This window comes from Hesperophylax consimilis, chromosome 20 (genome assembly GCF_061612785.1).
Source record: "Hesperophylax consimilis isolate HC1 chromosome 20, BYU_Hcon_1.0, whole genome shotgun sequence".
In the NCBI taxonomy this organism is placed as follows: domain Eukaryota; kingdom Metazoa; phylum Arthropoda; class Insecta; order Trichoptera; family Limnephilidae; genus Hesperophylax; species Hesperophylax consimilis.
The window spans coordinates 22,522,391-22,548,507 of NC_142855.1; the positions used below are offsets into that span (position 1 = coordinate 22,522,391).

Below are 26,117 nucleotides of genomic sequence, written 5' to 3' on the forward strand. Positions count from 1 at the left end.
AACTCATTAATAGCTCCAATACAACATAATGTTTCCCTATTGGTAAGAGAGAGAAACAAAAATAATATTAAAAATAACATTCGATCATAAAAAATTTTGTTTTTCCCATCCCTACGAAACGTCAAAAGTCACTGAAATTCTAACCTAAAACTTCGCAACTAAAATTTTAAATTAGGTACTTAATTTTTTTCATAAATTGCACAAATAACGGAGATTTGTCAATTACTAGAAATTGAAATAATTTCTGCAGTTCTGATATAATTTTCCTGTTTCTTTTACATTCGTATTTGCAATTTGCCAGTTGAAATGACAAAGCCGGAGGAAGTGCCCCAGGCCCTGATGCAGGATGAAGAGGATCTGGATCCGGTAGAAAAGTTGCTGAAGAAGTCTGGCTGTTTAGAGCTTCACTATAAAGTCCAGGTTGGTTTGGAGAACGCAAAACAATTGAATTAAAGTTGGTAAAATTTCAGAATCGCTGGACCTGCTTAACCTTTCCTCATCTGTGGTGTGTATTTACTAAACATTTCGGTAATTATTTACCTACGACTACCGTTTGAGAAAATATTCCGTACGAGACACTATTTTGACACACCGAGTTCTCGCATACTTATATAAATATAAATATATAAATATAAATCTCGCATACTTATATAAATATAAATATAAAAATACATGACGCCAACGTCCCGTTGGCGTCATGTATTTTTTATCAGGAGATTTTTTCAATGTGGATGAGTGTTTCAGGCGAACAATTATTGCTTATAAAAATAATATATTACATATTTTTCAAATTCAATTGAAAATCAGAGTTTTTTGTTAAAAATCGGGAATAAATACACCAATACAATCAACCGTGTGATACTAAATACGCGAAGAGTGTGAGAGGAAATGACACGCTATTGATGTTCCGCTTTAATTCGCTATGCGGGAACATGAGACATCCACACTTCTGCAGTTGTAGTTTTGATTTAGACTATCGATACCTACGACCGCACAGCTGTGTTTGTGCCAGCTGCCAGCCGCTCCGCTAGGCAGTTGGCCGCGAACCGTCGTTAGATGTGGACCCCTCGCACGTTTCTTTAGCATCTGCCGATGGTTTTTTCATGTTTTCAGCAATTAAATTACAATTATTATCACTTTTGATATAAAATATAATAAACATAATCGATTAGCTATGAATATTCATATTTTTCCGATATTAAATCGCTTATTTTGAGATGTGTATTGCCTACACAGCACCGTAACGCGTGTATTTTTTTAGCACAGTAAGGGAAAGGTTAATACTAGTCTCACATGTGCGCTATACTCTCATAATATATGTGGGCTTGGTCTCTTTCGTATTATATCGTAAGTGTAAATCCTTTTTCTGCACAGAGTCAAGGGCTTTTTGCTTACTACTGGTTGGCTAACTTGACTCTGGCTTAAATTTTCTGTTGTGCAAAACAAAACCTTACGCAAACAAATAAATAGATTGTTTTTCCAGGAATGCATAGCAGACACCAAGGATTGGAGGCGCTGTCAGGAACCAGTCAACCTTTTCCGCAAATGCATCGAAGACAGCAAGAAGAAGGATTCAGGATCGTGATCACCTCCCTTTTGCCGTAAAATGGGCACCCAATTTTCCGGTTCAAATAGCTGCCATATGTAGATTGGGTGTTTCACAAAAATCTAATTAAAATATAACATTGTTCTCAAATTGCCAATCAGTGCTATATTGATTTTTACATTTCAAAGCATCCCAATTTTGAACCCATTTGAACAATTTTTGATCAGCAGAAAAGCACAACTATCATGTTGGTATGCTTATCAGCTGATCACAACTTGATAGAAAGCTGAAACGGACGTAGAATCGGAGTTTAACGGGGACCTTTTAAATGTCAAAAAAAAAAACAAAATGGCACTGATTGACAATTTGATCCCAATGTTACATTAGAATTTTTGTGACACCTCTGAAAGTGTTATTTGAACAGCTATTTGAGCTGTGTTATTAATTTTTTTAGATGGATCAATCCTTAAATACGGGCATTCCTCGTGTTACGACTCCTGTTTCAGTATTTTTGTCATAAGTTGAATTTTATACAGGGTGTATAGGCACGTACCCGACAAACTTTAACCAGCTATTCCTTAGCATATTTGGAGTAAAAAATGTTATGGGCACTTTGCTGTCCGGTAACATTTTTTTTTAATAAAAAATTAACTATTCATATTTTCACCACATGTCAGCACTGTTTTATCCTTTGTCAAAGTTTGAAAACCCACCTGGCAATATTTTATTCGAGTTTCGTTGAATAATATACGTACGCACCTACATTAGCGCGCTTTTACGATCACAACGAAATGGCATGGCACCATTCGTCTCATTTTTAGCTATTATTATTTAGTGTGTATGAAAGAGTGAACACGCTTTTTGACACACTTGCTAATAACAGCTGTTGAACACGAGAAACAATGCTAATGACAGTGACGGAGTGTGGATTTTTTTATCATTTTTCGTTTTTAATTGAAAAAAAATGTTACCGGACAGCAAAGTGCCCATAACATTTTTTACTCCAAATGTGCTAAGGAAAAGCTGGTTAAAGTTTGTCGAGTACGTGCCGATACACCCTGTATGCTTATATCAAAATATAACTAGCTGTAGAAATAACAGTTCGATGCTGTCAACACCCAAATATAATTGACAATATCAGTAACTACACAAATCGAGAATAACTTCTCGGGTATATCTATATGTGGATGCATGAAACTTATCCGAGGTTCATGCACTATATCGACTTATTTTTTAATGATAAATTAAAGTTTATAAGACAAGGTTTTATGCATAGCATAAAGGAGAACAAATAATTTTAAGCAATAATTAGTCTCCTGAAATACCAATACAAATTGAAAATATCTCCCTCAGTAAAAATACAGAAGGCACGGGTTCAATTCCCGTTGGCGTCATTTATTTTTCCTCGGGAGATATTTTCAATTTGTATTGGTATTTCATGAGACTAATTATTGCTTATAATGACTTAATTTTTAGCCCAGAAACCGGACGTTATGCAAATCTTGCAATACATTTTAACTAACTGACGTGTACTCGGCGTTGCTCCACTTTTCTCTACTTTCTATAAATATAATATGCGTGTATTATATATATTAACCTTTCGGAAGAAACTCTCTAAAAGATAGTGAAAACCTTATGAAAATCCGTTGCGTAGTTTCGAATAACTAACCGCACAGACAGACGCGGATAGCGAATTTATTTTATTATAACAGAGATATACAGGGTGTCCGGGGTCAAAGTGCAGTAACTTCGGGAGGTGATTCTACATGATGGTAGGAGCAAAAAAGATAAATAACTTTTTCCGAAATTCCAACTTTTTTTTTCCATTCAAAAAGACATGCCTACTAAAAATCCTTAGTAAAGGTACACACTTACCCGATAAATTCGCTGTGTGCTTGTCGAGCGCGAGACTGGTGACGTTGTTTATTTATTTATTTTTTTTTTGTATTTCTTTGGCATTCACTATGTAACAATTTCTAGACATTTTCTAGACGTTGTTTATTATTTGCCAGTGACGCGTAAACCGAGAGTTTGAAGTTATAACAATACGCATCAAAATCGTCTGTTTTATGATGTTTAAAACCAAATTCAAAGAACAAAGAGAACTGCACTAAAATAATAATACGAATTTACACTTTTAACGATAAAAATATTAATAACTTATTAAACACTTAACTAACGTCATCGCTTTTTTACTAATTTAACAGATTTTCAAAATGTCCACCTTCAGCTTGCATGCAAGTATGTAAACGTAAAGTGATATTATTTACAACGCGTACGTTGTTGCATATTTCATCTGCAACTGTTGTTGGTGTCCAAATGTAGGCATTCGTTGAAGTTTCCGTCGTTGAGAGGTATGTTGTCGTAAATGTGATTAAAAATCCTTATCTTTCTCACGGCATGAAACGATCATTGAAGTAATCAGCTTTCAGAAGAATTAATGAATGAATCTCTTGTTACGTAACGGGCGGCCTTCAGGCCCTCTAACCCATTATCGAGTTATGTTACCCACATGTATAGTGAGTACATGTGACGTATTTGTTTATAATATTTCTTTAAAGTAAACAAATCACAGCTGTTCTGTTACCAGTTGTAAAGCGCTAGAGGGGGGGGTAGCGGGTGTTAGTTCTAGCATCGGCCGGTCCATTTCAAATGATCCAAAAGCAATAATAATGCAGTACACACACGCCGGCGCAATTTTTCGTTTGTACCTGAAAAGTACATCTAAAAGTTGAAATTTAAAAAAAAAGTTATTTTTCTTTTTTACTTCTACCATCATGTAGAATCACCTCCCGAAGTTACTGCACTTTCACCCCGGACATCCTGTATTTAGTGCATAGCCCATTCCTATTGGAATGCTATGGCTTATACATCCCTGAAAACTTCAGCTGTACTCATCGCCACGACTTGTCCAAGATACCACATGGCCGAACAGATGTTCTAGCACAGCATACAAAAAAATATATATATCGACGGTTACGAAGAACAATGACGGATGTGAAAATTTGTAGTTTTGCAGTAGAGCTGTTTAAAGTTTAGTTTTTTTAATTAAACCACAAACAAATTAAACACCAAATAAAAAGTTGTAACAGTTTATACTTTGTGAAAGATGTTATGCGTAATTTGGATAGACCTTTTGGTTATGTGCCTTCCTACTAGGCAACGTGTTTGTGGATTTCCTTTTTCGATCAGTAGCACTAGCGTCTAGTGATTCTGCCAGTGGCAAGTAAAATTTAGTTGTTGTATAATAAATGTAATTTAAGGATGATATTGTTATGTATATATTATAGTAGAAAATATGTTTTTATTAACTTTTTTGAATAAAGTGTTGATTTTGAAGATTACTTTTGTTTTAACACTGTGCATGACATTGATTGCTAGATACTCTCGGTATTACCCTGATGAAATATTGAGAGTACCATTCAATAAAAAAATTTTGCTTGAAATGGATTTAGCCGTGCGTTTTGATACAAGATTTAAAAACCCAGGCACTTCCTTTTTCCACTTCCTTCAGCTTAACAACATTTGTTTGTGGATGCCGTAGTCCTACTGGCTCCAGACTATTGGGAATAGATGTGACTCTTGTCAAGTCTTGTCACAAAATATATATGTAGATGTAATAATAAATATATGACAATAAAATGACAAAAGGAAACAATATATAAAGTTATTTTTTATTCAACAATAAATTTCTATGAATAATTTATCTCAAAAATAAATAAGTATAAGATTATTTGGTAAACAAAACTACTGCTAGCTTACCACATTCTTCAGCTTACCATTTCCACTCCCACCAGCTTACCACATTCCCTCCCACCACCTTACCATTTCCACTCCCACCAGCTTACCACATTCCCTCCCACCACCTTACTACTTTCACTCCCACCAACTCACTTTCACTCTCTTCAGCTTACTGCTTTCACTCCCAACTGCTTACTACTTTCACTCCCACCAACTCACTTTCACTCTCTTCAGCTTACTGCTTTCACTCTCAACTGCTTACTACTTTCACTCCCACCAACTCACTTTCACTCTCTTCAGCTTACTGCTTTCACTCTCAACTGCTTACTACTTTCACTCCCACCAACTCACTTTCACTCTCTTCAGCTTACTGCTTTCACTCTCAACTGCTTACTACTTTCACTCCCACCAACTCACTTTCACTCTCTTCAGCTTACTGCTTTCACTCTCAACTGCTTACTACTTTCACTCCCACCAACTCACTTTCACTCTCTTCAGCTTACTGCTTTCACTCCCAACTGCTTACTACTTTCACTCCCACCAACTCACTTTCACTCTCTTCAGCTTACTGCTTTCACTCTCAACTGCTTACTACTTTCACTCCCACCAACTCACTTTCACTCTCTTCAGCTTACTGCTTTCACTCCCAACTGCTTACTACTTTCACTCCCACCAACTCACTTTCACTCTCTTCAGCTTACTGCTTTCACTCTCAACTGCTTACTACTTTCACTCTCTTCAGCTTACTGCTTCCTACTCAACTGCTTACTACTTTCACTCTCTTCAGCTTACTGCTTTCACTCCCAACTGCTTACTACTTTCACTCTCACCAACTCACTTTCACTCTCTTCAGCTTACTGCTTTCACTCCCAACTGCTTACTACTTTCACTCCCACCAACTCACTTTCACTCTCTTCAGCTTACTGCTTTCACTCTCAACTGCTTACTACTTTCACTCCCACCAACTCACTTTCACTCTCTTCAGCTTACTGCTTTCACTCTCAACTGCTTACTACTTTCACTCCCACCAACTCACTTTCACTCTCTTCAGCTTACTGCTTTCACTCCCAACTGCTTACTACTTTCACTCCCACCAACTCACTTTCACTCTCTTCAGCTTACTGCTTTCACTCTCAACTGCTTACTACTTTCACTCCCACCAACTCACTTTCACTCTCTTCAGCTTACTGCTTTCACTCCCAACTGCTTACTACTTTCACTCCCACCAACTCACTTTCACTCTCTTCAGCTTACTGCTTTCACTCTCAACTGCTTACTACTTTCACTCTCTTCAGCTTACTGCTTCCTACTCAACTGCTTACTACTTTCACTCTCTTCAGCTTACTGCTTTCACTCCCAACTGCTTACTACTTTCACTCTCACCAACTCACTTTCACTCTCTTCAGCTTACTGCTTTCACTCCCAACTGCTTACTACTTTCACTCCCACCAACTCACTTTCACTCTCTTCAGCTTACTGCTTTCACTCTCAACTGCTTACTACTTTCACTCCCACCAGCTTACCACTTACACTCACACCACCTCACCATTTCCACTCTCACCAGCTTACCACATTTACTCCCACCACCTCACTATTTCCACTCCCACCAGCTTCCCGCTTTCACTCTCTTCAGCTTAACGCTTTCACTTCCAACAGCTTACTACATTCACATCCACCAGCTTATCACTTTCACTCCCACCAGCTCACCATTTCCACTCTCACCAGCTTACCACTTACACTCACTCCATCTCATCACTTCCACTCCCACCAGCTTACCACTCCTACCGGCTTACCACTTTCACTCCCTCCTACAAACCTCTCTCAATCCTACTTGCTTCGCCATATTCACTCCAACCTGTTTACCCTCAAACTCGCTTAAAACTTTCACTCCCATCTGGTGACTACTTGCTTTGTTGCTTTTACTCTGACCAGTTCACCACTTGCACTCCCACGTACTGATCACATGCACTCATACATACCTACGCTCCATCCCCACCCACTCACCCCTTTAATCACCACCTTCACATACTCGGCAAATCACTCAACTCACCACTTTCACTACCGCATAATCCTAACTCACCACAACTCAATCAAAAATGCCCCGTTCTCACAGTATGTACTCACGTTAATACCCTCACCAGTCCCCCAAAGCATCTCCCATTTCTTCTTCACCCACAATCACCACTTTAACTCCATCGCCCAGATCTTCAATGACCACCTTATCGCCTTGAAACTGCTCCAGACCGTCTTCTTCCTCCAATTGGCAATCATTCTCCATATCCTCACCACCAATAGTCACCACATCCCCTTCCTCGATAGCCACCATGTCCCCATTTCCAATGGTGACCATCTGACCGTCAATAGTGATGGTGTTCTCTTGGTCATTTCTATTATTTTGCTGCCTGCTTTTGTTCCTCGGCGTGTCAGAGATGGTTTGATGGTCTCTGATGAAATATGGCATTTGCAAAGTTTCGGGAACGGGGTTGCCCTCTTCCTCGAGAAGTTTGCGGTACATTTCTTCTTCGGCGAGGTGTTTCTGATGCTGTTGCTCCCAGTGATTACGACGGAGATGCTTCTGCGAAGAAGAAAAACCTTTTAAGCTCTAAATAACGATTCGGATGAATTGGGTATTTTTGTACCTTTTATTGCATAGTGCATCGACAGTAGTAGAGTCTTTTTGTGCCCTTTATGGCACAAACTGAGACAGATTCATAAAAGTTGTTCTATCTCCTTTTGTATTACGGTGAGAATATGATTTAACCTTTAGGATGCCGGGAGTAAAAAGCCAATAGCCTGCCGTATACCGACTTATACTATTTTTGTAATAACATGGTTTTTTTGCCGAATTATGTTTTTGTAAATTGTAACGTGTTACCAGGTTAACAAATTATACAAATTGAAAATATCTCCCGAGTAAATATAAATGCCGCCGACGGGAATTGAACCCGCACCTTCTGATATCCGGTCAGGTGCTCTGACGCCGATAATAATAGCGCCATTCAAATTATTCTTATTGCTCACACGCTCCGAGCTCATGGCTCTCGTTCAATTGAGTTGACTCAATTTGATCCGTACGAAAATACTGAGCTGATACTGTGGCTCACTAAACGATAAACTAAAATAATGTTACGACACATTATTTCATTGCCGAATAAAAAATGAAGTAGTATTCTAGAAGCATTTTTAAAGGTTCTAAATATCAATAAGATCGAGGCAAGTGCGTTGAGTTCTAGCAAAACCACATTGGATAGAAAGAGCAACAGCGCGCTTTGTATTTGCATATAAAAGTTTACAATTAACGCTTGTGATATTTTCCAAAAAGACATGGACTTACGGCGAGGGAGCAGCTTGCAGTGTACTGGTTGGGGCAGTGGGGGCAGGAGTGCGGCTTGACGCCGGTGTGGACCCACATGTGTTGCCGCACGTGCGAGCTCTGCAGGAAGGTCTTGCCGCACATGCGACACGCATGCTCTCGCGACTGGAACATAAAACAATAACAACTTGAAAACATTTTATTTATATTTACGTACATAACATTTCATTATCAGAGGTGGCTGCTCCGTTGGGTCAATTGGACGTTGATCTCCAAATGTTATATACATAAATATGGTTCCATGATAACTCAACACAGTGACAATTCAACACAATTTCAAAAAGTGATATAAAGTTATTAGAAACGATGAAAAAAAAATTTTTTTTAACCTAACCTAACCTAACCTACTTAACCCAGTTAAAAAAGTTTTTGTTTCATCACTATCCATGACTTTATATAACTTTTTAAAGATGTGATGAATTATCATTGTGATGATTTATCCGGTCACCCATAGATATATACGGTGTTTGGAAGCTCGTAATACAAGCGGGAAACTAGTGAACCTACATCACATAGAGAACCAAAACAAAACAAAAAAACATTAATAACTTTTGATCTGCGCTTCTACGCATTGTAAAATACATTAACCGTTTGGGTGCCAATCGTCGATTTTCGTCGATTCGTGTTTTAACGAAGATTGCCGATCGTCGATTTCCGTCCATTGCGTCAGTCGTGTTCTGATTCGCGCGTACGTCTGTACGTAAAATTCTCATTTTTTCGAAACGCCTGGACTTCGGGATCCTCCTCCGCGTGATTCTAAACCAATATTCTTTAATATAACACCGAAAAAATCATCGAAATCCTTGAAAATTCAAAGAATTTATGGGGTTTTAAAAAAATATATAGTTTCATAAAAAATAATGTTTTTTGGTGGCATTTTACAAGCAACTGTATGAATTTTTTTGGCAGTCAAACGGTTAAACAGCTGATATCAACCCCTTAGCAACCATTTCTTTTTCAACGCACACACACTCCTTGCCTCATTCACATTCATACATCGTCTCATACATACTCTTCTATTATTCTGACTCTTGACATGTCCTGATTGAAGCATCTGATTCACTTACCATGTCTTCGTCAGGCGTCTCTGACTTCTGATACAATTGACAAAAAAACATGACCAAACCATCTAAGCGTCCCGTTCTTAATCTTGATCACGGCTCATCTCCCTATTTTCTATTATCCATGATATATACCTTGTGGTGCGTGCTGCGAGCGTGCTTGCGTAGATGGTCGGCAGTAGCAAAGCGGCGCGCGCACGAGACGCAGCGGTGAGGGCGCGCAGCCGAGTGCACGGCGCGGCAGTGCGCACGCAGGCCCGACAGCGCCAGGAAGCGTCGACCGCACGCGGGGCACGCATGTCGGCGCAGGGCCGAGTGCGTCTGCACGTGGTACCTGCAACCAAGGGCATAAAAACTTATGATACAGTTTAACCAATTAAGGTTAGCATAAATATTCTTCTAAATGGGTTCTGTATAATTATAGTGAATTATAGTGGTCTCCTCATATGACATCTACCAAGCTCCCAGACTCTCCACTCATTTACGGCTCCAAAGACTAAGATGGGCTGGACATGTGCACCGAATGCCAAGCACACGTGTACCAAAGAAGGTTCTAACAGGACACCCGGGAGGCAAACGAAAGGCGGGCAGACCTAGGCTGAGATGGGAGGACGATGTCAGGAAAGATGCCAGAGGACTACTCCATGTTGCAGATTGGAAGACGACGGCCGAGGACAGAGGGCGGTGGAGGCTCATGTTAAAGGAGGCCAAGGCTCGAAATGGGCTGTAGCGCCATTGAAGAAGAAGAAGATAGTGGTCTCCTCAGGACTTCAGGAACAAATCCAAAGTAATCCAAAACTTATAGAGCATGACTGATTACGGAGGTAATTGTAAGTCACAAAAATTCGAGCTAAACTCAGTAGTTCTTGGTATCCGGTAATTGATGACTACATCAGAACTAAACGCAGAAAACCATTTAAAAAATATGTGTTAATGTCAGCTCTTAGAGGGTTGGAGCTGGCAACACGGTATCGCATCTTCATACATAAGCACACATTCACCACGACCTTAGATTACACATCTGCCCTGATGATGGACACTGCAATGCTGTCCGAAACGTTGGCTAAAGAAGGAGGTAGCGCAATATGGCATAATACCCCAAAAACAAATCACTATAATACTTTTGGCCGTGAAAATCTCAAATCATACGGGGTTCTATATAATTTTAAATGAAAATTTTGATTACTATTCCATTGTTTACATCAGAGGTTCCCAAAGTGGTCTATATGGACCCCCAGGGGTCGATATCGGCTTGCTGGGGGTCTATGTCAGGGAGAAAAAAATTTTGGGATCCACAAATGGGGGTACATAAGAGCGGACCCCCATTTACCTCAAGTCAACATTTAGGAGTTCCGTAAATGACACAATAGACCTAACACAAATATAATAGACTGAGAAATTACTTATTCGATATTTTTATATTTCGTAAAGTTGTTACTTGAGTCAACGTTCAATAAATAGAGTCTACGTTCCTTTTCTCGTCATAATTAATATATTCAAGCAAAACATTGCACATTCGAAGCGGCGAATTTTCCTAGTTCCCCAACTTGTTTTTGAAAAACGTCCAGGGTAATAATGACGTTCAACATTTAAATGCACTTCACACAGACTTCAAAACTAAGTTTGAGGACATTTTGACTATGGAAATGAAACGTTGAAGAATCGGATATCATGTGACAAGAAGAATTGATCGGAATAAGCGCTGACAAAGAACTTAAGGGGCAGTTCTGTAGGGCCAGCTACAGAAAGAAATTCCCGTTGCTTATCCTGCTTCATTTTCATTTGGTGTAATACCTCACAAGGGTGCCCCTGTCTGCACAGTGTAAAGACAGAGCAACTATACCGCCACCCGGTTGTTGGGCAGGCAAGGGAAGGGAATATTTTTACTAAAAAAATAAATGATTATCACATGGGATGTTAAAAGTTTTAGGAAAATTTAATATTCAGCAGGCAGGGGGTCTACGGAAAAAAAATATATTTGGCAAGTGGTCTACGGGGCAAAAAAGTTTGGGAACCTCTGGTTTACATGTTTGTAAAAGCCCATACGGGCATATAATATATAAATAAATTTTGGTAACATATTTATAGAATTCATGCTTTTATAATTTTTTTCATATAATACAGGGTTTTCCAATAAGAGGTGTTATTTTGATATTCAAAGAGCTATCGAGAGATGATTAATGATTTTTTTATGGCCGGAATTGGATGGTATTGATCTGGACAACGTTTAGTTTCAACAAGACGGCGCTACGTGCCACACAAGCAACGAAACCATTGATCTTTTACGGGAAAAGTTTCCGGACTGTGTTATCTCTCGAAGAGGTGATCACAATTGGCCACCGAGATCTTGTGATTTAACACCTTGCGACTTCTTCCTTTGGGGCCACGTGAAAGAGAAGGTCTACGCCAACAGCCCAGCGTCGATTCAAGACCTCAAAGATGGAATTCGTGAGGCTATCGAGGACATAAGGCAGCCACTTTGCGATTTGGTTATGGAAAATTTCATGAAAAGGATATGGTCCTTTAGGCGTGCTCGTGGTTGTCATTTGATGATGTTATTTTTCACTATTAACGACATACCTTTCTCTTTATAATGAAATAAAAATTCGATCGTTTATATTAAAAAATGGCATTTTTCTTTGAATATCAAAATAAAACCTCTTATTGGAAAACCCTGTATATTGAAATCCATGTTGATTGATCAGTTTTAAACCACAGAAAGCATTAATATTCTTAAGAATTGTGACTTTTGGAATGAGTGCGGCCGAATCCAAAACCAAACGCCCAGAAATCTGTCTCTCAAGTGGTTAATGTAATTTTTTTTAATGCTGCTGTACATAAAAATGTAAATTGTAATAACATTGAAACAATGCGTACCTCAGTCCCGCTGCGGTGGTCAGCTTCTTGCCGCAGGTTGGGCATGCCAGCCGTTGTGCCGTCTGCGAGGCCCTGCACACAAAGCGTAATGAGAAAGTTAACACTGTTATTGTGGCAAAAAACATGCCGAAAAATGGCTGACACGCAAAGATGGCAACCTATTAAAAATATGGAAAAATAATTGAGGATAACAATTCAATCTTTAACGAGGAACTTTTCAATCCACGATACAATATTTACAGACGAAATACATATTATAATCAGAATTACGGTGATAGAGTTCTTGTCGCAGTCAAAAATAAACTAATTTCGGATCAAACGATAGAATGGTGCACTAAAGCGGAAGAAATTTGGGTTAACATTTTACTTCAAACTTCGATAAATCTTTTGCAAACATCCAAATTTATTTATTTATTACAATTATTACATGCTTTGGAAGTATGCTGTAAACTTTTAGATAAAAATACAAAGCGTGGTTTTGTCTCTTTCTAACAGTGCTTAACATCTCAAGCTTCAAAAGTACACATTTGATATGAAAAATTTGCATCCGTTGAGCGCCAGCATTTCTAAATAGTAATTTAAAATTAATACATTTTGTTTGTGGGATTTTTACCGTTGGCTCACTGCCGAGGTATTAGTTTGCAGGAGATCGGCGTTCCAAAGGTTAAATCATATATCTCCCGTAATTCAAAAAGTACAAGTACTCGAGATTCAAATGGGAGTACATACGAGCGGCCCCCCATTTACCTCAAGTCCACATTTAGGAGTTCCGTAAATGACACAATAGACCTAACACAAATATAATAGACTGAGAAATTACTTATTTGATATTTGCATTTTTATGTTTCGTAAAGTTGTTAATTGAGGTATATAAATAGAGTCTATGTTCCTTTTCTCGTCAGAATTAATATATTCAAGCAAAACATTGCACATTGGAAGCCGCGAATTTTCCTAGTTCCCCAACTTGTTTTTGAAAAACGTCCAGGGTAATAATGACGTTCAACATTTAAATGTACTCTACACAGACTTCAAAACTAAGTTTGAGGACATTTTGACTATCGAAAAGGAACGTTGAAGAATCGGAAAACATGTGACAAGAAGAAATGACCGGAATAAGCACTGACAAAGAACTTAAGGGGCAGTTCTGTAAGGCTAGCTACAGAAAGAAATTCCCGTTGCTTATCCTGCTTCATTTTCATTTGGTGTAATACCTCACAAGGGTGCCCCTGTCTGCACAATGTAAAGACAGAGGAACTATACCGCCACCCGGTTGTTGGACAGGCAAGGGAAGGGAATCTTTTTACTAAAAAAATAAATGATTATCACATGGGACGGTAATAGTTTTAGGATAATTCAATATTCGGCAGGCGGTCTACGGAAAAAAAAATATTTGGCAAGTGGTCTACGGGGCAAAAAAGTTAGGTAATCTCTGATCTAAACTGTATTAGAAAGAGAAAACACCACACTTTATGTTCAAATCTAAATATTATAAAACAGAAGAATGAAAATGTACACATGCATATATGAAACCAAAGTTTCCGACAGCAGTTTATGAAACTTTTTGAATTTTTTTTTTACTTGAAACGACTTTCTATCTAATTTTAGTTGGAAAAAACATAACTTTTTTATGTTTGTGTTAAAAAAAATTATTTTTATTTCTAATAATAAATTTTAAAATGTATTTCATTACCTATCAAAACAGTTTTTAGTTTTCGGATACATTCAGAAATATTCCATTTGTTTGGATTTTATTGCAAAGCGGAAATAACAGAATATGCCAGAGGCCTGGGGGTTTAAATAAATTAGGTTAAACTTAAAATAAATCAATCTAATAATTAATTGGCATGTTTTAACTGACCTGCAGGCCTTGAGATGTGAAGCCAAGTCCATTCCATCAGTGGCCTGATAAGAACAAATGACGCAGGCCAGCGCAGAAACTCCCATGTGCTGGCCAACATGCTTCTCCAGGTTTATTAAACGCAAGAAACTGCAACAAATACACACATTAACCGTGTTATTGGGATGGCGGAATAATAGTCAACGAACCAACTAACACTTGTCTTGTACAGGCCTGCTAGATTCTTCAATAGTGACCAGCTACTGAGCCTGTACAAATCTCAAGTACTTTTGAGTATGCGCCCCAACGTTCTGTCTGATTGACAATCTGTTGTCAACAAAATGATTGCCATCTCTAATGCACAGATGCAATGTAGGCATGCTGAGTCTGTTCTACGTGTATTTTAATGGAACCTGCTCAAATGAGCTAGAAGCATTGATGTCCTGTGCACCGGTGCACATGCGCGAAACTCAACGGACACAAACGAAACACCTGTTCACAGTTAATGTTGGCTTCATGATAACGTGTCGGCTGGTAACTTGAGTTGCCATATTGTTTCTATGTGGAAAGTACAAAGGGGGGTGTGGCAGCTGTTGATGTCGCCCGAAACCTTCTGACCGCGAACGAACTCAACGAACAGTACGACTTGTACAATATCTCAGCGTGTCGGCATATTGAAGTTATCGCCGGAGACCTGTGCCCGGCGAGTGCTGGTAACCGACTGATGCCCGAGATAGCTCACATCGGACAACGATCCGATATGCGTGGCCCATACTCCGAACGCCAAAGCTGGCTCTATCTATATACATCGAAGCAATCTTCCGAACAGGCCTTCCATTGATATGCTTGGTGTAACTATAAGTGACCAGCTCAGGTACGGGGGCTCCATCGAAGCCAGAGTAAAGCTGGCCTCTCAGAAGCTGGGCGTACTGTACAGGGCCCGCAGATACTTTAATAGTACACAACTGCTGACCCTGTACAAATCGCAAGTGCGCCCTACTGTCGAATTTGGCAGCCATCTCTGGTCCGGAGCCCCTAAATACCTGAAAAAAAACCTTGACTCTGTGCAGAAACGGGCGGTCCGTTTGATAGATTCCCCAATCTTAACAAACGGACTGCAATCTTTAGAGCACAGGCGTCAGGTAGGTATGCTGTCCTTGTTCTATCGGTATTACAATGGAAGATGCTCTGAGGAACTAGCGTCATTGATCCCTACGGCACCGGTGCGTAGTCGGGATACACGCCAAACGCGCGCCCAACATTTGTACACGGTTGACATTTGTCACATGAGAACGGGTCGCTTCTACGATTCGTTCTTAAGTTCAACAGCTCGGCTGTGGAACGAACTGCCGGCCTCTGTGTTTCCTCCCTCCTACAACATGGGACTCTTCAAGACCCATGTTCACTCCTTCCTCTCCACAAAAAGACCCTCCACACAGCATCCCCAAAGATGACATAGGCCCTGAGGGAAATTATTTTCTTCAGGGCCTCTTGTGTGGAGTTAATATAAAAAAAAAATTTAAAAAAATCATTGAGTGATGATATTTTTTATACTAAAATCTGAATTTCATCTGTTTTGAAAAGTAATGTTTTATTTTGAAATACATTAAAAAACATTCACATTTTAATAAAATGTGAAAATATTTTCTGACAGCTCATATGAGAAGTATATTTCAGTTTTCAATTTGTCCGCCCCGGGAACCATTTATTATATAACCAACACCACTGCAATATGTCACAACAAGTGGTTCGCTACGTTTGGTGATACAGCAGGGGTGCCCGGGTTCATCGGGGGAGGTGTGTTCAAGATGCGCCTGCCCGCCAGCTGCGTGGCGTGCCAGATCGGAAGAGGCTAGTTTGGGGGGACCCTTTGAGCTCTCAAACTCATCTCTCGACCATCCATTGCGCGACAGTGAGAGTGATATATTCATATGTCCGTCAATCCTGGACATAATGATACCTAGATTCTTACCCAATCCTTATACTTTTTAACCTCCTCTCCTTCCTTTTCTTAATACTGATTGTAAAATGTCAGAGGTTTTAGTGGTTGTTAAGAATTGTTTGAGCTTGATGAAATCTTCAATAACCGACGCATGGTTTTTTTGTTTTCACTGCACATAACTGCATTTCACTTTATTTAATGTTACAACGAGTTAAATTATTCCCGACCCGGGCAAAACACTTTTACTAAAGGTCTGTCGACCATAATGACTGCTTGTTACTATTTTATAGGAGAGAAGAAGTAAAAAATCCACTCGGCGAGGCTTTTTATAATCTAATCAAGTAACACACACTGACAAGCTAATTGTCAAAACAAACACTATCAAAGAAAGCCAAATGATAAACAAAACATCTGTTTTATCTGTTAGCCCTAGTTTTACTTCTGACCGCTAGGTGCTAGACAGGAGCCTGTAAAGTAACTGGTGGTGAACTTTGCTAATAGTTTGTACATTTTTAACAGTGGTTAAAACGCTCGAAATAACAATAAATAAAGTAATATTATAATACATACCTCTTGTCGCATATTTGACACGTATAGGCCGGATCTGCATTCCTTTCACAGTCAGGCATACCTTCTGTATCTACATCATTCTTCCTGGAGAAAAGAAATAAAGACGATAAATTTATTTATTTATTTGAAGACTGATTAATCATCCTTCAGACTCTTATTCCACAGGAATACGCAGGTATCCGGTAAGGATGCTTTAGTCAAAGTGTTATTATGCTGTCGTAAGTAAAAATATACAGCATCACAAAAAACACAAAAAAGGCCGTACAAAAAATACAAATCGTAGAGGGCAAAATGAAAAATTTCAGATCCACGGCAAAACGGTTGATAACTCCTCAAAATGACAATTCAAGACACCTTTAAAAGGCGATATAAAGTCATTAAAAGTGATGAAACAAAAACAAGGTTAAATAGTCTCATATGTAACCTATTCATCACTTTTCATAACTTTATAACATGTTTTGAAAGTTTTTTGTTTTTGTTTTTTTTTTTTGTTGCTGATAAGCTCTTCCCGCACTCAAAGAATTAATAACATAATTTCATACCTCTTTCCGCGAAACTTAGCAGGGGTGGTCAAACTTGTTTTCAGGAAACCTGCAACAGGTAAATTGTTTGTTATACAGAGTCCCATCTGTTCCCAACTGTCAGTTCGACTATACCATCCCCAATAGTGGAATATTGTGAGGCTGAAGTGAGTGCCACCTTGTTTTTATTAAATCCTAACTAATTTTGTAAAAATGGGTCTTAGTTTAGGTTTGATTAAAAAAGAATAAAAACCTATTTAGTATAAATATATACTAACTGTTCAGATTAGGCAGCAATTCTCTGTCTGGCGTATGCGCTCGGTTCACCTCTCTACCATCACTGTCTTTGCAACACACCTTGCCTGTAGACCCGTCCACGGTGATAGCGATCACGCCTTCCACCCCCATCTCCGCTCCCTTTAAAGCCTTGACCCCAGACCCCTCAGTTACAGCTTCCGTACTATCTTCAGGATCACTTCTTAAACTGTCTTCGATCTGCCTAAAACTATCTCCCATCTCACCCTGATCTTTAGAGAGACCTCTCTCTCTAAAACTATCTCCTTGATTGTCGCTCTCATCTTTAGAGAGACTTCTCTCCCTAAAACTATCTCCTTGATTGTCGCTCCCATCTTTAGAGAGACCTCTCTCGCTAAAACTGTTGTCTATCTCCCTAAAACTATCTCTCTGAGTGTCGCTCCCATCTTTAGAGAGATCTATCTCCCTAAAATCGGCGACATTTTCACTAATCTCAGCTTCAGAATGTCCTACAACGCTATCGATGTCACCTGACTGTCCTGCATCCGTAATTCTATCTCGAATCTCTCTCAAATTGGCATTAGAACCATCTTTATCCCAGATCACTACATTGTCTTGTGTGTCGTTTTGTTCTCCGTCCATGTCTGTGTTCCCGATATTCTCCCGGATACCGCTCACGGCTCCCTCCCATCCCCCATCGAGACAGATAACCTTTTCAACCCAAACAGAGGACGGGTCGTATTTCATCTCAACTTCTTGTTGCTCATTCTCTTCTTTGACGGCGTAGTATGTAATAACGTAAGGAAGTTCGTTTTCTGGACTCGGTTCCGATTCTTCTGCCAAATTCTGAAAAAAAAAATCATTTAGTGTTTTTTTTTCCAAACTGTCATGGTGATAAACATGATCTAAAAGTTGTTAGAAAGAGAAAACACCACGCTTTATATTCAAATTTAAAAGTTAACCACAGAAGAATTGAAATGTACCCATCTACGAAATGAAAGGTACCGAACGCAATTAAAGAAAAATTCATGAAACTTGTCTGTCAGTCTGTCTGTCTGTTTGTGTGCTTAGTTCTCCTTAACTACACAACGAATTTTGATAGGGTTTTCACTATCATTTAGAGAATTTCTTCCGGAAGGTTTATACAGGGTGTATCGGCACGTACCCGACAAACTTTAACCAGCTATTCCTTAGCACATTTGGAGTAAAAAATGTTATGGTCACTTTGCTGTCCGGTAACATTTGTTTTTAATAAAAAATTTACTATTCATATTTTCACCACATGTCACCAATGTTTTATCCTTTGTCAAAGTTTGAAAACTCATCCGGCAATATTTTGTTCGAGTTTCGTTGAATAATGTAATACATGTCTAATAAAAAATAAAAAATTTCGTTCAGTTATTTTAGTCCAGTGTTTAGACGAAAAAACGTAAGGTGAGCAATTTTTTAAAACTTTTTCATGTTGCATTTATTTGGATTTAATATGCCAGAGGCCTGAGGGGTTAGCAGAAAATTTTTTTAATTGTTATTTTAAAAACTGATTTTTCACGAATTCCGACCATCTCGTGATATTTCACGGGTCTGCAATAGTCAATACTAATTGTAGTACATAGTACCTGGTGTTCCTTTTTGAGGTGTTCCGTGAGTCTATCGGCGGACAAGAAGCCAAAGTCCTTGGAGTCGCAGTGTCCACAGAGCAGAACCTCACGAGAAGTGCCGTGGCGGGAACGTTGGTGGCGCAGCAGAACCTATTAAATAAAAAAATGGGCTTATACTAATAGAGAAAGTGCAGAGACGATTTTAAAAAATACCAAGAACTCTGAAAGAGCGGCAATATTTTTTTGTTTTGTTTTTTTTTATTACCTCTACACAGGAGGCCCTGAAGAAAATAATTTCACTCAGGGCCTATGTCATCTTTGGGGATGCTGTTTGGAGGGTCTTTTTGTGGAGAGGAAGGAGTGAACATGGGTCTTGAAGAGTCCCATGTTGTAGGAGGGAGGAAACACAGAGGCCGGCAGTTCGTTCCACAGCCGAGCTGTTGAACTTAAGAACGAATCGTAGAAGCGACCCGTTCTCATGTGACAAATGTCAACCGTGTACAAATGTTGGGCGCGCGTTTGGCGTGAATCCCGACTACGCACCGGTGCCGAAGGGATCAATGACGCTAGTTCCTCAGAGCATCTTCCATTGTAATACCGATAGAACAAGGACAGCATACCTACCTGACGCCTGTGCTCTAAAGATTGCAGTCCGTTTGTTAAGATTGGGGAATCTATCAAATGGACCGCCCGTTTCTGCACAGAGTCAAGGGTTTTTTTCAGGTATTTAGGGGCTCCGGACCAGAGATGGCTGCCAAATTCGACAGTAGGGCGCACTTGCGATTTGTACAGGGTCAGCAGTTGTGTACTATTAAAGTATCTGCGGGCCCTGTACAGTACGCCCAGCTTCTGAGAGGCCAGCTTTACTCTGGCTTCGATGGAGCCCCCGTACCTGAGCTGGTCACTTATAGTTACACCGAGCATATCAATGGAAGGCCTGTTCGGAAGATTGCTTCCATTGAAGGAGATATGAATAGGCTCAAGGAACTAAGATTACAAACGTGAAATGGGGTGACAGATTACGCTATAAGTTCAAAGCGTTTTATATAACTCTCTCCATACGATCCCATACATACCTGTCACACCTAAAAAGATGATGTATTATAAGTGAGGGCTAGGCGACGATATGCACCGTTATCTGCTAGCCCAGATATATTTGAAAATTATGCGACCCCCTCTCCTACCTACGGCAGGAGTCTGTCAAAGTGACAGATCCCATACAAAGAAATGATATTTCGCGGCAGTCCCCCAATTGATCGGACCCGCTCTCCTAAGAAAGATTATTTATTTATTTTATTTATTTATATATACGCCTAAAAAGGCTTTTACATAGAAGTGATACATGATGCAGTACAATAAGAGAATATGTATTATACAGAAGATATTGACTGTAAATAGATGTAATCCATTTTAAAGAAGGTACAAAATACACACTTGAAAAATTGTGATTACAAGTATAATGAGAAAATGTTAAAAAATATGAAGCAATATTAGTAAAACGTAAGAGTAACATAAAGTAAAAAAGAAATTACAACAACACTACATATAAGACAAATCATTGAAACTAATTTACCAATGCTACTCTAATTTGTAGGATTCAATAAAGTGTTTGTATAGATTATGCTTAGTTATGGAGTCAATCAATAATTCAATAGCACCCCCATACTTGTTGCCCAGATCATGCATCCTATTGGTCAGTGAGTGTGTCTGATAGTTGGTCGTGTATGTATTACAGAAGAATGTTATATTTTGTCTTGTATTCCTAGTCGGCACATGTTGTTTAATAGTGGCAAGGATGGCAGGACTATCAATTAAGTTGTTAATGAATCTGTGTAACACAACCAGGTCTGAAATAATTCTCCTGTCAGACAGTGTTATTAGATGCAATTGATTCATCAAACTGACATAATTAATGTAATCAATAGGAATTCCGAGCTTAAAATTTACGTACTTAAGAAATTTGTGCTGAACTCTTTCTATATTATAATAGAGTAGTGTGCCAGCCAAACATATTTATTTGTTAAAAAAATTGTTTTTAACATAAAAAACAATCTGCACATCTCACTAGGGCATTCTTGTGTCAAGATGTGCAGCTATAATACGTACATGCCATGCGCAATTTATGGGCGCATAAAATAGCGTAATGTGTCTTAAAAGAAAGAAGAAAAATGGGTGACTTGATCAAGTGTTTCAAAATTTTATCTGGACATTATAGTTGCCAAGAAGTCCTCACCAACAACAAAAATATAAACCTCCGGGGACACTCATCAAAAATCAATAAAAAACTTTTTGCATCCAATCCTAGGAAACACTTCCTTGCAAATAGAGTAGTGGAAGCATGGAACTAACTTCCACAACATGTCATCCATTCTACTAATATAGAGTAATGGAAGCATGGAACTAACTTCCACAACATGTCATCCATTCTACTAACATAGAGTAGTGGAAGCATGGAACTAACTTCCACAACGTGTCATCCATTCTACTAACATAGAGTAGTGGAAGCATGGAACTAACTTCCACAACGTGTCATCCATTCTACTAACATAGAGTAATGGAAGCATGGAACTAACTTCCACAACATGTCATCCATTCTACTAACATAGAGTAATGGAAGCATGGAACTAACTTCCACAACATGTCATCCATTCTACTAACATAGAGTAATGGAAGCATGGAACTAACTTCCACAACATGTCATCCATTCTACTAACATAGAGTAATGGAAGCATGGAACTAACTTCCACAACATGTCATCCATTCTACTAACATAGAGTAATGGAAGCATGGAACTAACTTCCACAACATGTCATCCATTCTACTAATATAAACCAATTTAAAGCTCAGTTGGATTCTTTTGGAGAGAAGAAACGATCAACTTATTTTAAATTAGAAAAACTCAATTACTGTTAAACTTATTGTGCTCATTAAATAATAATACATTCTTAGAAAATATATGTGATTGCTACGTAATAACACAGTATACATTTCAACACTGCAATGCGCAATTTAAATTTTAATATATACGCGATTAGCACGCATCTCTGCATTCTAACAGTGTATACATTCTAAATACACTTCCGACCTACCTTCTTAGCGGAGAATCTCTTGGGGCAGAAGTTACAAGTGTAGGGCCTATCCAGGGGCGGTGCGTGGCTCAGGGCCTGGTGGATGCGCAGCGCCCCACGAGACGCAAAGCCTTGTGCGCAGTAGCGGCACGGTGAACAGCCGCGACGGCAACACTGCCGCTGGTGCGACTGCAGGCCGGCCGCCGACGAGTATAGCCTGGGATGGCGGAATATTAGTCAATTAATACAATGTATATATTCGCTACATTTGGTGACTTAGCAAGGATGCCCGGAATTCATGGATAGAGGCTTGTAAAGATCTATATGGCAGATGCATCTGGCCAACAGCTGCGTGGCAGGCCGGATCAGGTGAGGCCAGGTGAGGAAGAACCTTTGACCTCTCCAGCCAGACTTTCTTGACTCATCGCCTTGCCCGCAGTGAGAGGGATGAATTCCTACCCTACCTTTTTGCCAAAAAAAATGCAATTTATATATTAACTAACTAACTAACTAACTAACCATCACGCCGTTTCCCCGCAGGGGTAGGCAGAGAGGACGGACCGCCAAACAACTCGGTCACACCACACACTTCTTGCCTCATTCACATTCATACATCGTCTCATACATACTCTTCTATTATTCTGACTCTTGATATGGCCCGACTCGAGTATCTGATTCACTTGATCGTGCCATGTCTTCCTCGGGCGTCCCCGACTTCTGCTACCATTCGCATTTGCATCATATATCCTCCTTACACTCCTATCTTCGCTCATTCGCTCTACATGCCCAAACCATCTAAGCGTCCCTTTCTTAATCTTACTCATTACGCTTACATCCGCCTTGCACTCTTTGCGGATCTCCACATTCCTCACACGATCAAACATGGTTTTACCACACCTACGCCTCAGGGATCTCGTTTCAACAGCATTCAATCTACTTTCATCCTTTCTTTGCCAGTTCCATGCCTCACTTCCATACATCAAGGTAGGTACCAGCACTCCGTTGTGGACTGCTAACTTCGCTTCTTTGGACAATTTTTTGTTAGCGCCAACGGCGTTCAGTCCTCCATTAACGGAATTACCTGCATTTCCCCTTGTTTCAATATCTCTGTCAGCCTTCCCATCTCTCTAGAACATACTTCCTAAATACACAAACTCATCCACCTGCTCCAAGTATTCCTCAGCAACAACTATATTGCACACTGTTTTCGTACTCTCTCTTTCAAACACCATTACGTTAGACTTACTTACATTCATCATTAACTCATTCTTCATGCATACTTCGTTCATCCTAGACACGAGAGACTCTAGATCTTCTATACTTCTTTATATTATCTTTAATAAATTATTTCTGAAACTATACAAATTAATAAAATAAAATTTACAAGTGCACGCTTGGATCACGCAGCCGTCTATACATGTGCGACACCCGCCTACGGGGATAACCGCAGATGGATCACATATGTATGTGACAATCTACAAATAGTAAAAAAAACACTTCTAACCTTCCACAACCCTCGCAACATAGACTGCTGCTACCGGGAACGTGCATTTTTTTCTTATGCCGTACCATCAGATATTTATTCCGATATTCCTTATTGCAAATCTCACAAACGCTGCGATTGGCCGATGGAAAATGAATCTCTAGATTGTGATTCGTCAATTCTTCGGGCGAATCAAATCTCACGTTGCAAATGCTGCAATCAGAACTCAGTTTCAACTCCAAATGATATTGCTCTAAATGCTTCTGTAAATGTATTTCAGATATGAATTTTTTCGTACATTTCGTACACGGATGTGCAATCATTTGTCGTCCATTTAAACTATCCGACGTAAAGTTATTCAGAAGATCTTTGCTTTCGTTTTGATTATTGTTTGCTATTAAAACATTGCCCGTTTTAAACATGTCCAATAATTCAAATTGCTGATTATTTGACAAATTAAAAATATTATCCGTTAATATTTTCGGCAAGATGCGAACTTGTTTTAAATTTGTATCGTTACCATAATCATTTTTTGATTTTGTATTAAGTGAATCAATTGTGTCTGCTTTTTTACTGATAATATTTCTTTCTGTTTGTATGTTATCGTTAATCTTCTTTTTCAGGATGGATTTGGTTCCTTTTTGATTGATTGTGATGGTTTTTATCGCGATTGGCTTGATCGTGGCAGTTTTTTCTTTGACGAGCAAGTGGATGAGTGCATTTTGCGCTTGAAGCGATGTCTTGTTGAAGATATAAGCGCATCGCAGATGCTCTAAACAGCTATTGCAGATTTTTTTCGGAAGAGAATCTTTCGGCATTATCTGAAATATTTAAATAAAAATGGAAGATGTAACTGATTTTATTTTTTTTTATATTATCTTTAGGGATGCTGTGTTGCGGGGATTTGAAGGAGAGATAGGAATAAGCCATGTTGTAGGAGGGAGGAAGCATAGACGCCAGCAAAACAATTCACAGACAAGCAACAAGAAGACTTGTTTCTGACTTATGTTTTATTTCTTTAAATTATTAATGGAATTATAGACAGCCCTGATTGACTGAGCCTAATCATCTTAACTACTTGAACTACTCGATCGAAATATTTTTTTAATATTTTTTATATTTTATGGTCCGGCGGAGTCATTGGACCTTACTTTTTCGAAAATGAGGCTGGAGCAACAGTTACGGTGAATGGATTGCGCTATCGAGAGATGATTAAAGAATTTTTATGGCCGGAATTGGATGGTATTGATCTGGACAACGTTTACTATCAACAAGACGGCGCTACGTGCCAACCATTGATCTTTTACGATTGAATATCAAAATAACACCTCTTATAGGAAAACCCTGTAGTTGTTTCTTGTAGCAATTAAGTTGAATCACGCTGTAATTTCCATAATTATTGCCTATTAAAAGTGCAGCGGTTAGGTAAATATTTACCGGTAATAATAATCACATAAAATGATGGTTCCCCTATCTGTATAAAAAAAGTCAGGGGTATAGAAAAGTTAAATTTAAAAAAATATAAATGAAAACCTTTGCTTAAAAAAATTGGAGGGAAATTCAACATTATGCATGTACCAAACTTTGCAAAAAATGTTGTCAATATGTACCCATTATATTCCTGCTGACAAACTACAAAAGTAGCGAAAAGTAGTTTGTCAGCAGCATAAATAAACCACTCAAGTCAGCAGGTACATTTTGCAGGTTTGAATAATTTTAAATAAACTTAAAGTTGTTACAAATATAATTAATTCCTACCTGCAATTCCGTACACAGAGTCAAAACATCTTGTAGTTTAGTATTGTCACCGTCTATTTGCAGCTCAGCGAAGATGTCATTGGTGACAAATCCTTTAAAAAGACATGTTCTGCAAATTTCTACGCGGGGTTCTTCCATTATCTAATAAAATTGTCAATTACTCTTTTTCCAATATTGCTGATTTGAATTTGGCTGGCGGAAACAAGAAACTAGTAAAGTAAAAGCGAACGAAGCTGATTGTTGATTCTTGTATGTTGGGCAAAGCGAAAAATCCAATGTGACAGTTTTGACAGATCTATTTTTAAATCATAGACAAAGTAAAAAATTTTATCTAGCCATATAAAATAGTAAATAGTTACCTTTATTGTTTATCTTTACAGTATAACGCAAACCGACACGCTAGCAAATTTAACGCTGCCAAGCTATAATTCTGCTATTTGAAAGCGCTTAACCTCAAAATATTACACGGATCTACTTATTTTTTTTA

General features: G+C 38.8%; 3 protein-coding genes across 3 annotated transcripts; 1 reads left to right on the forward strand and 2 right to left on the reverse strand.

Annotated features, from left to right (window-relative positions):
- The first annotated feature begins 143 nt into the window (after positions 1-143).
- On the forward strand, positions 144-4,830 carry LOC149414352 (uncharacterized). The gene is made up of 3 exons (XM_089643658.1): positions 144-175; positions 302-420; positions 1,484-4,830. Exons 2-3 carry the CDS (start codon positions 307-309, stop codon positions 1,583-1,585), a joined length of 216 nt encoding a protein of 71 aa, XP_089499784.1. The 5' UTR covers positions 144-175; positions 302-306; the 3' UTR covers positions 1,586-4,830.
- Positions 4,831-7,383: 2,553 nt separating this feature from the next.
- On the reverse strand, positions 7,384-8,705 carry LOC149414353 (uncharacterized). The gene is made up of 2 exons (XM_089643697.1): positions 8,622-8,705; positions 7,384-7,862 (listed from the first exon to the last, which is right to left on the reverse strand). The coding sequence occupies exons 1-2, from the start codon at positions 8,697-8,699 to the stop codon at positions 7,422-7,424; spliced, it is 519 nt and encodes a 172-aa protein (XP_089499823.1). The 5' UTR covers positions 8,700-8,705; the 3' UTR covers positions 7,384-7,421.
- Positions 8,706-9,829: 1,124 nt separating this feature from the next.
- Positions 9,830-25,878, reverse strand: LOC149414354 (uncharacterized). The gene is made up of 10 exons (XM_089644146.1): positions 25,631-25,878; positions 23,894-24,693; positions 22,411-22,606; positions 19,340-19,471; positions 17,747-18,569; positions 17,490-17,538; positions 16,948-17,031; positions 14,457-14,585; positions 12,599-12,670; positions 9,830-10,055 (listed from the first exon to the last, which is right to left on the reverse strand). Exons 1-10 carry the CDS (start codon positions 25,766-25,768, stop codon positions 9,830-9,832), a joined length of 2,649 nt encoding a protein of 882 aa, XP_089500272.1. The 5' UTR covers positions 25,769-25,878.
- Positions 25,879-26,117: the final 239 nt, after the last annotated feature.

Excerpts from the sequence above, each read along its gene's own strand:
- LOC149414352 (XM_089643658.1), top strand. The coding sequence starts at position 307 with ATGACAAAGCCGGAGGAAGTGCCCCAGGCCCTGATGCAGGATGAAGAG. Across the intron at positions 421-1,483 it reads AGCTTCACTATAAAGTCCAG|GAATGCATAGCAGACACCAA; the intron begins GTTGGTTTGGAG and ends TTGTTTTTCCAG.
- LOC149414353 (XM_089643697.1), bottom strand. The coding sequence starts at position 8,699 with ATGTGGGTCCACACCGGCGTCAAGCCGCACTCCTGCCCCCACTGCCCC. Across the intron at positions 7,863-8,621 it reads CTGCAAGCTGCTCCCTCGCC|AAGCATCTCCGTCGTAATCA; the intron begins GTAAGTCCATGT and ends TCTTCTTCGCAG.
- LOC149414354 (XM_089644146.1), bottom strand. The coding sequence starts at position 25,768 with ATGGAAGAACCCCGCGTAGAAATTTGCAGAACATGTCTTTTTAAAGGA. Across the intron at positions 22,607-23,893 it reads TGTTGCGAGGGTTGTGGAAG|GCTATACTCGTCGGCGGCCG; the intron begins GTTAGAAGTGTT and ends CCGCCATCCCAG. Across the intron at positions 14,586-16,947 it reads TGTCAAATATGCGACAAGAG|TTTCTTGCGTTTAATAAACC; the intron begins GTATGTATTATA and ends TATTTGTTGCAG.